Source organism: Wyeomyia smithii, chromosome 2 (assembly GCF_029784165.1).
Source record: "Wyeomyia smithii strain HCP4-BCI-WySm-NY-G18 chromosome 2, ASM2978416v1, whole genome shotgun sequence".
NCBI classification, from domain to species: domain Eukaryota; kingdom Metazoa; phylum Arthropoda; class Insecta; order Diptera; family Culicidae; genus Wyeomyia; species Wyeomyia smithii.
In genome coordinates, this window is record NC_073695.1 from 172652077 (window position 1) to 172668048 (window position 15972).

At 39.5% G+C, this 15972-nt stretch overlaps 1 protein-coding gene and 1 pseudogene across 1 annotated transcript; one reads left to right on the forward strand and one right to left on the reverse strand.

The window, feature by feature from the left end:
• Positions 1-4405: 4405 nt before the first annotated feature.
• LOC129720215 (probable chitinase 10) lies at positions 4406-12171 on the reverse strand. The gene is made up of 4 exons (XM_055671663.1): positions 12150-12171; positions 11449-12089; positions 8099-8213; positions 4406-4868 (listed from the first exon to the last, which is right to left on the reverse strand). The coding sequence occupies exons 1-4, from the start codon at positions 12154-12156 to the stop codon at positions 4486-4488; spliced, it is 1146 nt and encodes a 381-aa protein (XP_055527638.1). The 5' UTR covers positions 12157-12171; the 3' UTR covers positions 4406-4485.
• A 2273-nt stretch (positions 12172-14444) lies between these two features.
• On the forward strand, positions 14445-15972 carry LOC129723397 (uncharacterized; annotated as a pseudogene).

Below are 15972 nucleotides of genomic sequence, written 5' to 3' on the forward strand. Positions count from 1 at the left end.
AGATGGCTGGACCGATTTTCAGAAATTAATTGCAAATGGAAGGTCTAATTGTCCCATAAGACCCTATTCAATTTTATTCTAATCGGATTTTTAGTTTAGAGGATATGTATCAAAATGTAAAAATCATGAAACATCATTATCTCTAAAACCACATGACCGATTTGAACAAAATTGGTTTCAAATGAACGGGCTACCTGAAAAACCCTTAACTTTTGAATTTTATAAAGATTGGACATGTGGTTTAAAAGTAATGAAAAGAAACGTGTTTTAGGACTGTTTAATCTCACTCATGTTTCTCAGAGATGGCTGGACCGATTTTCATAAAATCAGTGTCAAATGGAAGGTCTATTTGCCCCAAAGGCCCTATTGATTTGTTTTGCAATCAGATCATTACTTTGCCTGTTATGTTTAAAAATGTGAAATCCAGCTATGAAAAGGAACATATTCCGAAGACTACTTGGACTCTCTCACTTTTCTCAGGGATGGCTGACCCGACTTCCACAAAATTAGTGTCAAATAATAAGTCTAGCTGCCTCATAACACCCTATTGAATTTTACTGTAATCGGACTGTAATTTCGTCTGTAATGTACCGAAATGTGAAAATCACGAAACTTCATTGTCTCTGAAACTACACAACCGATTTGATCAATTTTATTATCAGATGAGCGGGCTAGTTAAGAGTTAACTGATGAATTATGATTGAACACGTGGTTTCAAAAAATTTTGGCTGCCCTGTACGTTCCTATTTCATTTGATTATAATCGAAGTTAAGCAACCGTTATGTATTAAATTATTTATAAAACAACGAAAGTCTATAATCTCAAAGATTACATGACTTATTTGAACAAAACTAGTGTCATACGTACGAGTCATCTCCCAAACTTACAAACAACAAACTTCATAACAATTTGTTATGTGGCTCAAAAGTTATGGAAAGAAAAGAAATTCAAAGACTATTGAAAACTACCCCTGTTTTGATCGATATAGAGGCCTCAACATAATTTAAATGTGGTATCATACTATTTGAACGTTCCAAATTTATTGATTCTTTGCGTGTTTAAAATCTGCAAATGCACGACGAATCGGCCATAGGATATGATCAAAGACAAATCACAAATCGTTTAAAATGATTGGTTTTATCGAAATGACAACATCCTCGACTTATGGCTTCTGTACATCGTTTTAATTCTGAATATATTCATATTTGGTGGTATTCGGTCATTTCCTGCAGATTTTCTGGCATCAATCTAACACCGGAAATACCCATATTGGGAGGTATTTAGTTATTTTGGTTGTTTTCCAGAAACTAAAAGTGGTCGTCTTTACACTAGTAAGTAAGAGCAATAAGTGTTGTTGTCTGGTCCCGTTTACGTGTCCGTTCTATCAGTGTTGTATGGTCATCTTTAAGTTCAAAATGGTGTCCAGGGTCAATGTTTGGTTTCTATGCATCATCTCGATTACGTAAATATCCATATTGAGTATTATTCGGTTTCCTAGAAGTTGCCATTTAGCAATTTAAAATGGCGCCTGAGGTCAATTGTTAGCTCCTTGCATCATTCTGGTTCCAGAGATACTCATATTGGATAATATTTGTTTATTTTAGGCTGTTTTTCACAAACTGGTAGTCGCCATCTTGGATTTCAGAATGGTATTCAAGATAATTTCTGGGATCTGAGCGTCATTCGGGTTGAAGAAACACCCATATTGGGTGTTATTCGATTATTTTCGGCTGTTTCCCAGAAACCTGAAGTCGCCAACCTAGAATCCAAAATGGGGTCTGTGGTCGATTTCAGCACAGCATTCTAGATCCGGAGGGAGATACTCATGTTAGACGGAAATCGGCCATTTTTGGCTGTTTTCCAGAAACCGGAAGTTGCCATCCTGCAATTCATAATGGTGTCTGAGGTCATTCTGGCTCCGGAGATACTCATATTGGGTGGTATTTGGTCATTTTGGGCTGTTTTTCAGACACCGAAAGTTGTCATTTTGGACTTTAAAATAGCCTGTGAAATCAATTTCTGTCATCTGGGCGTAATTCTGGTTCCGGCCGTTTTCCAGAAACCGGAAGTTGCCATCTTACAATTCAAAATGTTATCTGAAGTCAATTTGTGGCTCCAGTGCATCATTACGGTTCCGGAAATATCCATATTGGGTGGTATTTGGTCGTTTGCCGCTGTTTTCAGAAACCGCAAGTTTGGATTTCGTGATATTGACTCTATTTTGGATTTCATGATGGCATTTGAAGACAATTTCGATCGATTTTAGCTCCTGTGTATCATTTTAGATCCGGATATTATTATATTGGGTGGAAATAGGCCATTTTTGGCTGTTTCCCTAAAACCGGAAGTCGCCATCTTACAATCCAAAATGTTGCCTGAGGTCGATTATGGAACAAATTTATTACCTCTGAAAACATTCACCTGCCAAATATGGTTCCATTTAGTTGGTTAGCTCTCGAGATGTGCAGAAAATTTGTGTTTCATTTCCACTTCTAGAAAAAGGAGGGGCGTCCAACTATTATGGACATATTTGTTACCCCTTAAAACATCCACATGTCAAATTCGGTTTCATTTGCTTGGTTTGTTCTTGAGTTGTGCTGAAATTTATGTTTTATTTGTATGGGACCCCTCCCTTCCAGGAGTGGGAGGGGTCTCAAACTATCATAGGAACCTTTATCGGGACCAATAACCCTTACATACAAATTTTCACGTCGATCGGTTCGGTAGTTTTTGAGCCTATATGGATCAGACAGACAGACAGACAGACCGGACTGCATTTTTATATGTATAGATTACAACATCCATGTTTTAGAACCTAAAGAGTGAAAATACATTTATTGGATTGAAGCGTTCATGTAAATCTATTTTCACAAATAATAAGATTGAATGAGAAAGGCTGGGTCTGACCGCTAGGTGGTTTAATTTAGGTTTTATGCTAAACGTCAATAATTAAATAAATGCAATGAAGTAAAAAAAATTAAATACCTATTATCAAATTTGAAACGTTTTCAATAGATAATAGATTGCATAAAGTAAATTCTGCGAAGATTCCGAATAAAATGAATTATTTGTAAAAGTAAAACTTATTCAGATGACTCAGATGACAGCCCAAATGGTCATTTTTATATGGAATATTCCTTTCCAAAAAAAAGCTACTAGGGTAACGGGGGTATTTTGGCCAGCTTTGGGAAGTGTTCGCACAGTTCATTAAAAACAAACACAATTTTTCAACATAAATACCTACTCTATTATACCATTGTTTAAAGCTAAGTGTCTATTTTAATATACACCGTTCAACAATGCAATATATTGAAAAATATCCTAGAAATATCAAAATTTCTACGAAGTACTAAAAACATATTTTGGTCCACCAAATTTTTACTTTGGCCCACCTGTATATCCACAGACGTGTATGGAAATAGTTCGGACTAATTATATTTAAGATCATCATCGGTATTTTTAGAGCAAATATAGTGGGTTTGAGGAGAACATCCTTCTGCTGTGAATTTTTGTAAATTTTAGGCATCTAAAATGAAATGATTTGGCTCATAGCGGTTTAACAGACATTCTCATCCAATTTCATATCGTTAAATGTGATAAATTAGAAGTAATTACTTGTAAATTGTCACAAGCTGCTTCTTTGTTCACGTGAAACGGCCGAACGGTAAACAAAGAGATGTCAAAACTTGGCATGGCCAAAATATGTTCGCTGCAGAAAGAGGCAAACTTATTTCGGCCATGCGTATAACCACTTTTTCAACTTTTTCCAACATGTTAGAGTATACAAACTGTTTCTATGACATTTTATTGATGTTACTGAAACAACGAATTGTTTCAAAAGCATACATATTTGTTGCAATAGCTTCCGGACGTTGACTTGTATATTACCACTTCCTCTTGTCTTTGGGTTGACTCAGCCATGACTTCGAATATGTATGAACTAATTCCAAAATAACACTACCTAGAGCCAGTTTTTCGCCGAAAATTATAGTGTAGTATGATTCTTAGGTGTGTTATTCAATGTTGCATGCATAATTTTCAAATATTAATTGAGTTTATCAGATAAAATGCGTAAAATGTTACCGAGTGGGCCAAAATATGCATGTGGGCCAAAATACCCCCGTTACCCTATGAGCGGATAGTGAAAAAAATTGGGACAATCGCTCCTATATTCATCTCATCGCACTTATTTACGTCAAATTTACCGTCATATATTTTCGACGTAAAAGAATTTTTAATTTTACCTCTAGATTTACTCGAGTGGTTGAAAGTTTTACTTATAAATATAATAAAATTTGAACAAATGAGATGAATGTAGGTGTTAAGATGAGTATAAAAACGATTCTCTATTCTCAAACAACTAGGACTGCGTTCTGTTTTCCGAAATTAGGGAACAGCCTCAAAATAACAACTGAAGAATGCTCTTTATTGTGAGAAAAGCGCTGTCAGTATAACAATTCTACATTGTTTGCTTTCCTTTTCTATTTACCATCCGCTGCAACGGGCCAACGCCGGATAATCACAGCGATTGACTTCAACACCGAATTCCAACCCGGCTGGGCACTCCTGTTCATATGCGCGTCCTCCATAGCACTTCATGAATTTACGACAATCTCCACGGATTGGTAGATGAATTGGATTTATCGGATCGTCAGTCCTTGGACAACGGGAGTCGATGACGCCGGGAACAATTTTATACCCATCAGCACTTAGTTGAGGCTGTTGTTGCGGCTGCGGTTTTGGTTGAACTTGGGGTTGGTTCCACTGCGGATATTCCCAGTGTTGCTGTGATTGGTAGTAGTATTGTGGATAATATTCAGGCAATGCGCAAACACTCACAACGGCGATTGCAAGAATTAGGATGAGAGCTGTGAAAAATAAAAAGATTATTACTTCAATCGTTCGACGAGACCGGTTACTGATCAGTACTTCTCATTTTTGTATTTTTTTACCACTGAACTGAGTCTGAACTGTTGGGAATGATGTTATTTTCTCCGACTCTCATCTTTATATACTATAACGAGCAAATGAAATTCGCGTGGAATAGGTCTAACGAATCAAATCAAATAAAGTGCCTTTACACCTTTATCTTTCATCAGACACTTGGTTACTAAAGGAGATGAAAGTCGGTTCGAAACCATCAAATTCAATTATGTTTTATGGATATATGATCAAAAAAGATAATTAGAAACATTTTATTACAGTTCCCGGAAGCATGAGCAATATAACGCAATTGATCAAGTGGAATTTACAAAATTATTTTTATTTACATTTTTAAATCGGAGATGATTATAACATATGATCTATAGTAGACTGTTTCTCATGCAGTGGTATTATATCCCATGTAATTATTTTAATCTATTTCCATCTAACCTTATAGGTCTCTATGAATGTTAGTGGATGTATCAATGTGCTACGCACATTTCTGGATCATAACAATTAAGGTTTAATTTCTGAACAAATACAAACATTAAAACTATTAGTACCTATAGGCAACAAAAATCATAAATTTTAGCAACGTGAATCATGGCACACTAGTTTTAATTAATCGGAATTTTGATCTATATATGAGCAAAACCATTTTCACGTAAAATTTATCAACCCCTCGATGACTTCCTGTCGATCAAATGAGTCACTCTCACGAATTACAAGTCCGAGAAAAAAAGTTCTTCTTCTCCTCTCCGGCGAACTGCATTTCGCAACATCGGCAGAAGGATCGAAATCGGTATAAGAAATCAAATTGGCAAATTATATTGCGATTTTAGCCAATAAATAGGCAGTTGATCGAAGAATAAACATGTTAACGTATAGCCAACTGTCAAGAGTATCTTGTGGAGAATGCAATTAAAAAAACAACCTTGATCTTGTTGTACAGCATTTTTGAATCACAGAACAGAAAATCTATTGCATAAAATAAATTTTAAAAATATCGAAGCTTTAAAATGACTTCTGAATTTTTTATATCAGCATAGGTTATGTAACTCGAGCGGGGGCCTAGTACGGTTGGTAACGTCTCCGCCAACCACGCTCGACGCCTGGGTTCGAATCCCACCGCCGACATAGGTGTCGATGGTTGTGAGGTGGCGTGATCCACTCACAACCAACCCAACTGGTCTAGATTAAATCCTAGCCGACACCGGGAGATTTTCTGAGGCGAAAAATCTCTGGGATCACGCCTTCCATCGCATGAGGAAGTAAAGCCGTTGGCGCCGGTCCGTTAATAAACGGGTCGTGAGTTAGGGTCCTGGGTGTGGAGTCGCCTCCCTGGGCGTCGGTGATTGGCCACAACAGTGGCGGAACTAGACCGACGGAAAATAAGCGAGAATAAAAAAAAAATAGGTTATGTAACTTTTTACCTAACTCCAACGATGTTAAAATCATAATGAAATCGGTAAATAATAAAAATAAAATAAAATGGTAAAAAATTTGAAAGTTTTCTGAAATCAGATAGATATGAAAAAAAAATACTTACTCTACAAAACAAAACAGTACTGTTTTATATGACACAGTTTTAGAAAACAAACAAATTTTGGCCATGTTTTCTACCAACGGATAGAACGGTAAAGAAACCAAGTTGTGGTAGCTTTGTCAAGAAGTAACGGGATGGCGGAGGCCCAAAAGCGTAGCCTTGGTGCTACGTTCCGATTCGGAACTCAACCTTCTGTTTATTATACACAGACTTCGCAGTCAACTGTAAAGTGTACAGGACAATTGCGGGGCTGGTGCTACGATCCTACTGACACTAACAGTCTCTCCCGAGGCGAGCCTCGAACCTACGACAACTGGCTTGTAAGGCCAGCATCGTACCTCGAGACCAGCTGGGAGGGTGGCGGAGGCCTAGCGTAGTTGACAACATCTCCACCAACCACGCTGGTGAACTGGGTCCGAATCCACGCGCCGACATAGGTGTCAATGGTTGTAGAGAGGTTTGATCTACTCACAACCAACCCAACTGATCTAGATTTAACCCTAGCCGATACCAGGAGATTTTCTGAGGCGAAAAATCAATCAGATCACACCTTCCATCGCATGAGGCAGTAAAGCCGTTGGCACCGTTCCATTAATCTGCGTGTCGTAGTATTTCTTACAGGGCTCAACACGTTTCTCACATCTTCAATGTGAGTTGCAATATACACAGCCAAGCTGCAACGAATCAGTCTTATCGCAGGTTGTAGCATAACTGAAGGATTATGTACGAATATAATGAATAAGTACCCCCGAACAAGCAGCAGGAGTTAGTTAATTAGGGCCAGGACACGTGGTATTCAAAAATAAGAAACGGATCGGAACAATTAGCATCGACCTAGGCGACGAATAAAGGACACCAATTGGAAACTTGGAACATGGGAATGTAGGTCGCTAAACATCCCTGGTGACGACAGGATCCTAGTGGATCAGTTGGAACCCCGTCACTTCGGCATCGTAGCACTGCAGGAACTTTGCCGGAAAGGAGAAAATGTACGGAGGATGTGTTGTCGCAGGAGCCAGTAATACCAGAGCAGCGGCAAAACAAATGAACGAGGTACCGGCTTTTATGTGTTGGGCAGGTTGCAAAGTCGTGTGATCAAGTGGCAGGCGATCAGCGAAAGGATGTGTGTTGAGAATTAAAGGCCGGTCCTATAATTACTCCATCATCAATGTGCACTGCCCGCATTTTGAAAAACAAGCCTTCTACGCACAGCTGGAGAACGTATACGACAACTGCTCGCAGCGGGACATCAAGATCGTGATCTGTGATATGAACGCTGACGAAAGTCTGCACACCGAAACGAGCAACAATGCCCAAAGATGAGTAAACTTTGCAGCATCCCCTGCAAGGACATCCATAAACCCACTTGAAAAACACCTGATCAACGAACAACAAACCGAATTGACCATGTGCTCATCGAAGGACGGTTTTTCTCGGACATCACCAACATACGCACCTACCGAGGTGCGGACATTGACTCGGACCACTACTTAGTGGCAGTTTGTAGGCGCTCAAAACTGTCGACTGTCTATCAGTCACGACAAAGACAATCCGCGCGGTTCAACATCAAGCAGCTACGGAACCCGCAAACTGCCGCAGTCTACGCGCAACAGCTTAAAGCGGCACTACCCCCAATAGAGGCTTTCGGTGCAGCTTTTCTCGATGGCTGGATCATGATCCGCACGGCCATCAGAGAATCCGCGACGACGACACTAGGAACAGAGGCGCCGAGTGGCAGAATCGACTGGTATAAAGAGGAAAGCTAGGCAGCGGTGACAGAGAAAAACCGGACCTGGGTAAATTACCTGAGGGTAAGGACGAAAGAGAACTTGGTCAAGTACAGACGAGCAAGCAACAACATGTCAACGATCCTGAGACGTAAAAAGCGCGGCAGGAGGATCGTGATCATGAAAAGCTAGAAGAGCTATATACTGCTAATGATACGCGAAAATTCTACGTAAAGATTAACCAATCCCGTAAAAGCTATAAGCCGCGAGCCGACTTTTGCAGGGATGTGGAAAGTAATCTCATCACGAACGATAGCGGGGTGGTCGACAGGTGGAAGCAGCACATGGATGAACATCTGAATGGCGATGCAACAAACAACAGCTGAACTGGAGGCGCACTGGGTCATTTCCAATATCTGGGAAGAGGAAAAACTGCCGGAAGAGTGGATGGAGGGAGACGGCTGCCCCATTTATAAGAAGAGCGACATTGGGTTGAGTCTGCGTTACTTATTGTTACGTACGGGTGAGGGGTGGGGGGGGGGGGGGTTTGATAGAGACAGTCACGTAACTGTGATGTTTGCCCGAAATTGAAAATTCGGAGGGGGTCAGGCTGATCAGCGTTACGTAAATTTAGGGGGTGGGAGTCATGTCGAACGTTACCTATCGTTGCATAGGGCGGGAGGGGGTCTGAAATTTAGATTTTTAGTGTTACGTAATTTATGTACGACGCCAAAGCTACACCAGACTAAAAGCGGAAGCTAAGCGTATTGGACTGCTGATCAATGCGTTAAAAACAAAGTACATGAAGGGAAGAGACTCCAAGGAAAGCAATGTTAGCCTCCCATCCCGGATCATCGCAGACGGCGATGAGCTTGAGGTGGTAGATTAGTTCGTGTACTTAGGATCGCTGGTAACCGCTGACAACAACACCAGCAAAGGGATCCGGAGACGCATTCAAGTGAGAAATCGTGCCTAATTTGCACTTACGACGGTGTGATCCAACCGAGTGTGCCGTAGTACGAAGCTAAAGCTGTACAAAACACTAGTTAGATCGGTACTCTATGGGCTAGAGACAACAACACTGCTCTCAGAAGACCTCAGCGCCCTTGGAGGTTACGAACGTAAGGTGCTGTGAACCATATACGGTAGAGTACAGGCTGAAGGCGGAGAATGGCGTAGACGCATGACTTCTTTCCTCTACACGCAAAACTTTTCCTTATTACCTTAGAAGCAATAGCGCAAAATTGCTTTTTAGGTTACAAACCTATTACTAAAAAGGCAATAAAACTCTTTCCCAGTCAAGTAACAACACATACTGTCATATATTTAGCACGTGTTACGGGAGTACGACTATCTAATAATGGTCATTTCAACCACATGCAAGATTTTTTCTGTCAAAAACTGCTCCCTTTCCATCTCAAGTAAAAAAAAAATCACACACCGTCGCATATGTTGCACATGTTACAAGTTTCTTCAATCTCCAATTCATCCGGTGAGCGTGTATTAGTTCGCTCGTTGTATGCATACGGAGTAGAGGAAGAATATGACAAGAGCTGCCAAGCAGCATTTCCCCGTCATAGAGTATGCAAACGTTGATGATTCCAAAGTCTTGAAATGCGTCTTTAAATGACATCACGATCCGTAAACTGCGTTAGTGAAAAACAAAAACATTCGCTTTCTTGCAAGCTATCCAAAACACATACTCATTGTTTCATGGAAACTCATTTGCACCTGTTTGAAAATACAAAACTCGTGCCCATCCAGAACAATATTCGCAACTTCGGCAACTCTGTTCAGACAGTATAATATATATTCATTTCATGTAAACACTGGGGGACGAAACGAAAGTGTTTCTAATTAGACATTTGAGGTTGACGGGTGAGATTCTCATTATGTGTGGATGAATGGAGCAAAAATGAATCTGATCGTTGCATCAATACAAATGCAGCGAGTGAAGTCTTGCTAACACATGCACTGCGGTCCTTGGCTGTATGTTCTCCTGCAGAAACACATGCAAGCGTGTGCCCGTCATAATTTTTGTTACTTTTCAGTTATTACTATTTGTGTATAATGCGCAGTCATAAGACACAATAAGTGATAAAAAATTGCCCTAAAGTAATAAAATGTTCCCCGTTTGCGTTGGGTGTATCAAAACGACCGATTGTACAATAAACACAAAACCACTACTGCTCCAAAAGTGACGTTAAAGCTCAAGCACAAGTTTGAATAGAAGGTTATGTTATACCTCGCATCTTCCGATAAGAGAATTTCGAAGCCGCAGTTCAAACCGAGTAGTTTGGCCATTAACCAGGATATGTAACAGAGTGTTTGGAAATGGAAAATACTTATTCCATTCATTTAAAAACATCACTCGGATGGAGAACACGTGTTTCGATCGGACAAGGCATCATCGCATCACGACAAGACAAAGCTAATGTTTCTGGAAAGCCAGAATACACCGTATACGTTAAAAGCTTGAACCTCGATCAATCTGCCGCAATGTCGTCCAATCGAAGTTTTTTTCGGTTCATTGGGCTCCATGGTGTTCAAGGATAATTGGTGAGTTTAGAACACAAAGCAACTTTTGTAGACTTTAATTACCGTTCATATAAAATAAATCAGTTTAAAGAAAACTTCCCTGTTCTTCTTTTCTTGACCCATTTTTATATTCTCATTTTTCATTGGACACCCGTTAGTAAAGGAAACTCCCTTCGCACTGTTACTGTTGTTGTTGTTTCAATTATCGATATCATGACAGGCGTGTGCTCCAATGTAGCCGAGACTTGTATGATCGTAAGATTTCAGTTCGTTATGGTACTTTCGAGCTGTATTGATTGGTTTAAAGGACGCATTAGCAATGGTATCTTCAATAACAAGGAATGAGCAAAGCACTCGAAAATCTTCACATTTTTAATAATTACTATTGAAAACTTGCTGTAATTAGTTTATCAAAATGTATTTCCGGTAACTTTCTATGACTTGGTAGCAAAACAATTACGATGAATTTTTATCACACTGAATAAAAACAGCAACTACTTGTTTCAATATAGGTCCTTAGAAAAACCCTAATATCCATATTTCTTTCCATCTGCGACGCTAGTGAGTAAATCATATTATGATAACAAATGTTAAAACAGTTATAAACATTTTCAAAACATAGTTATCCTATTCACTCAAGCTTAAGGAAGGTTGTTTATTTGCTTTTATACATACAATACAGAAACAATAAATAATCAAGCACAACTATCCCACGCATTTAGCACGAGCCGGGTAGTCACATTTTTTCGTAACAACACTGAACTCGAGTCCAACTGGACAATCCATTATGTAAGCTCTTCCACCAGCACATTTTAAAAATTTACTGCAGCTCCCCACAACTGGTAAGTGTATTACTTTCCGAGGATGATCCACATCAGGACACCTGCGATCAAACGCACCTGAAATACCGAAATTTTCCAACACTGGTTCATTGTTTTCTGCTACTGGGACAGCCTCCGGTGCAAGTTCCGGTTCTTTTTCTGCTGGGTTTGGCTCTATGCCGAACTTTTCTTCCCAATTTTGGTTTACTTCTACATGTGGTCTCGGTGGCAACTGCAAAATATTGAACCCATTGCTAGCTGTTTGAATTGTTTCTTTCCGCATGCGACATTGGGCATACTCGGGATAATCGCAGGTAGTTTGAGCAACCGAATATTCTAAACCTTCAGGGCAGTTCATTTCGTATCCCAATCCACTAAGGCACGTCACAAACTTGCTGCAGTCATTTGAATGAGGTAACAAAATTATTTCGTCAGGATCGTCGAAACGTGGACAGCGAGCATCCGGTTGAGCACGATGGGGAGTCTTGGCACATGTACTCTCCAACAATAAAATTGTGGTTAGAACAAAGAATGCTAGAAGTATAGACAGATATTACCACGGATGCCTGCAGCTCCTTGGTACAACTCACTTACCTTCCATGACTGAAATCAATTGAAGATATGGTCGTATTTCGTAGCTTATATATTGTCTTCTTTTGGGCTAACTCTCGATCGTTTTGGCGAAAACATCCATGACGGTGGTTAAAACGACTAAATGCCTGAAATTGATTTTCTGTGTAGCTGGATGAAAAGGGCTATCGAAAAGTAAACTAACTAGCTGATATCTTATCGAAATTAGGCGAAAAGTCAAACAAACCATATGATTGCGTCCATGCGAAAAACTAATTCTATAGACACGTCAATTCTAGCGTAGGACGTGATTTGCTATCTTTATATTTTAAACTATTGAACAGTCATTGCCAGTTCTGAACGATTTTTTTATTGAAAAATTAGACAGCAGTTTTTCAACTGTTTCAGAATCACTGAAGAGTAACCCAATATTGTTCGAATCTAATAATCGTGTGTTTCAACTACATGTTATGATGACACATGTACAGATTTTTCATAAGTTATAATAATGAGCTTTAGAAAACGAACGTATATGAAGCGGTTAAGCAGATCAGTCTTTGACTCCCTTCTGTGCAAGAATTAGCACAGTTCGCAAGTGTCATTCATTAACGTGTTCATATAAGCTATTCTGAAAGTTGAAAAAACGGACGAATATCACTGTATTTTAAGTGCGCATATTCCGAATCCAATTGGTTCTATAAATATGCTTGGTAGGTACATATTCAGATTGCTATCGCCAATAAAAATTGTTTCCTGCATTATGCGACAAACAAATGCTTTTAGTTGGATCCAATGATATTGGGCTCCAAGGGTCCAAACACGGATGTGAAAACGTACTGAACGACTTTCTCAGTTGCAACGAAACGTATTCGATATAATCTTATTCCAAGACACCGGTTGACAAGTTTTCTATTTTTTTTTCTTTGAAAAATATTACATAACTTGAATAATGTAATGTCGATAGTCTGCATATCTCGAATGATATAATTTATTGAAAATAGGCAGACTACGACATTACTCATCAAGGCAAGTTTTGTTCGTTTCAATGATGACATCCGTGTCGGCAGTTTAGCATAATTCACTAGCTACTCATCTGGTCTAGGTTCTATCCCTGTCATTGCCAGTGAGTCTTTCTGGATTTTTAAGCAGCCATGTTCACAAAACACGCTCTTTACTGAGGGATATGTTTGAAACACGAAACGGCGTGCTTAGCAATTGCCACACAGTGTTGGTGTAAGACTGACAGAACGAAGGGCGAAACTTGAAACACCGAAGCCAGTGGCAGTGTTATACGATCGCCACTTTCGTGAAAGCACCGTAGCCGAATGTTTGAACTTCGTAGAACACCTCGGTCACTGCCATATGGCTCTGCTAGGCCTAATACGAAGGAAAATGTTCAGAAATATACTCACATTGTTTATATTTTTATTTACGTGAGACCAGTGTTTTCCAAAGCTAGATCCACCGGCGCCGGTGTTTGCCGAAGCTTAAGGCACCAGTGGCGATCATATAACACTGACACCGGTGTTTCAAGTTTCGCCCTTCGTGCCGTCTGTCTAACACTAACACTGAGTGGTGGTAGCAAGACACGTCGTATCGTGTTGCTAGGCAAAAACCGCACCAGTGCAGTACAGCACAGTTCAGTGGCATGGCTATTTATAAGTCTAACTTAGATGGATCTAATGTCTAATTGCGGATACATAATTGAGTATTATTATTTATTGTTTCTTCTTAGATAGAATAACACATGTTACAATACTTTTTCCACACAATATTATATGCAATACCTACAATCAATATCTAAGTGCGTTGAAGAAGCGCAGCAACTTCAGTATTTTATTTAAAAAAAACACGCCAGATTGCAGTGTAACACACATACAAACAACATACGTACCCTATACTTTCCGTGTCGTTTTATGTTCAACATAAAAAACGCTCATTATTACATCAACGTGACGTTTTATGTGGGCTAGATTATCAAGTGCATTGGAATTAAAAAGGCATTTACTACAAAGAACATGAGCATAGTGAAATAGAAAGTATAGCAATGAATGCGATCAAAGCAGATTAGACCTTTTGAAATATTTGATTGAGTTTTTCGTCGATATTAGAAATTCATTAAGTTAAAATGCTTCACTAGCGATTCACTGTATTCTTACTTCCTAAAATTTATTTATTTCATACATGTTTTAAAATTAACACTTTTTCAAATCTAAATTTTACTTATTCTAGTTGACTAGTGTAGTTCAGTGTATGACAACAGCTAATGGATATTTTCTATAAAAAAGCAACCGACACTGAAGTATGACTTAGTATATACCGTCATTAGAAAATGTTCGGTGCGATTTTATATTATTTTGTCTTGTTTTGAAATTTTGACAGCATCTTTTTACTCTATTTTTAGAATACTTCCTTAAACCCCTTTTGCTGGTCATCGGAGTTGTTTCGATTTCGGCTGCTGAAGAACAAAACTACAATGCAGTGGTAAGAAAGGAAATCCGCTGTCCCCGAAGTGACGATCCTTTAATTCCATACCTACTACCACACGACAACGATTGCTCCAAGTTCTTAACATGTTAACGTGGATTAGCTTACGAATTGCGCTGTCCGGAAGGTCTTCACTTTGGCATTGAAGCAAATCGTTGTGATTACCCTGTGATAGCAAAATGTGCAAACATCCAACAAGCTGCATTCGAAACTTACTCAAACAATTATCCCGCACAAATAGCAGATAACGAAAATGTTAATATCGACTCAAGCGATAAGAATAAATGGCAGACGTGGCAAATACAACAAGCTCCACAGCGTGTTCAGTTCGTATCATCATGGGATCAACAAGAAATCAAAAAACCCGATCTACCGGCGAAGCCCCATTTGGATCCACATAATCAGAACACGGGGGGTTATGTGGTAGAACGAAATCCTCCTAATACCGCAAACAATCATCAACACAAACCAGAAGCTTCTCAAGATAGATATTGGCATTATCGAAACGAAATCGACCAGCATGCATTACGAATTGAACAGGCAGCACCTATTGATTCCTGGATAATAGAACAGCCTGTTCAAACGTATACAGATAAACGACCTTCAGCAGTAAATCCACATGATGAAAGATATCATCTTAGACCACAAGAGCCCAACTATCCTCAATACGAACAACAATCATCAAATCCACCCTCAAGACCATCACTCTACATAACTGAAGATAGAGCGCAAAACTATCTCAACTACCAGCAACAGGCTCCTAACACACCCTTGAAGCCAACTTTTTCGTACCCCAATTACGATAATAAAGAACAATCCGGCTGGTCACATGGACCCAACTATCCCAGTTATGAACAACAAATACACAATTTACCTTCAAACCCATCCTATCAACAGCCCAACTTTCAGTTGTCACCTCAACAGATGCCATCAAACAAACCTCAACTGATTCCTCCGAACCGATCGCCTATTAAGCCGGAAACTCCTCCAAACCCAAAGCCGCAGCCTCAGCTTCCTCCCAACTCTAATCGACCAAAACCGCATGAACCGACTCAGTACAACCACCCTCAGCATCAGCCTGACATCGAAAACTACGTTGTAGTTCCAGGAATAGTAGATGCCAGATGTCCACGCAATGACAATCCCAAACATCCGGTTCATTTTCCGATGCCAGAAAATTGCCAGAAATTTTTAATGTGCGCCAGTGGACGAGCTTATCCAATGGATTGCCCTGGTGGATTGGAATTCAATGCTAAGAAAAGCCGTTGCGAATTTCCAGACCAAGCTGAATGCTCGCGGTGGTAGAAGCTGTAAAGCTGTAAAAAAATCACTAATTTGTGTTTCCAATAAATGGATTAAT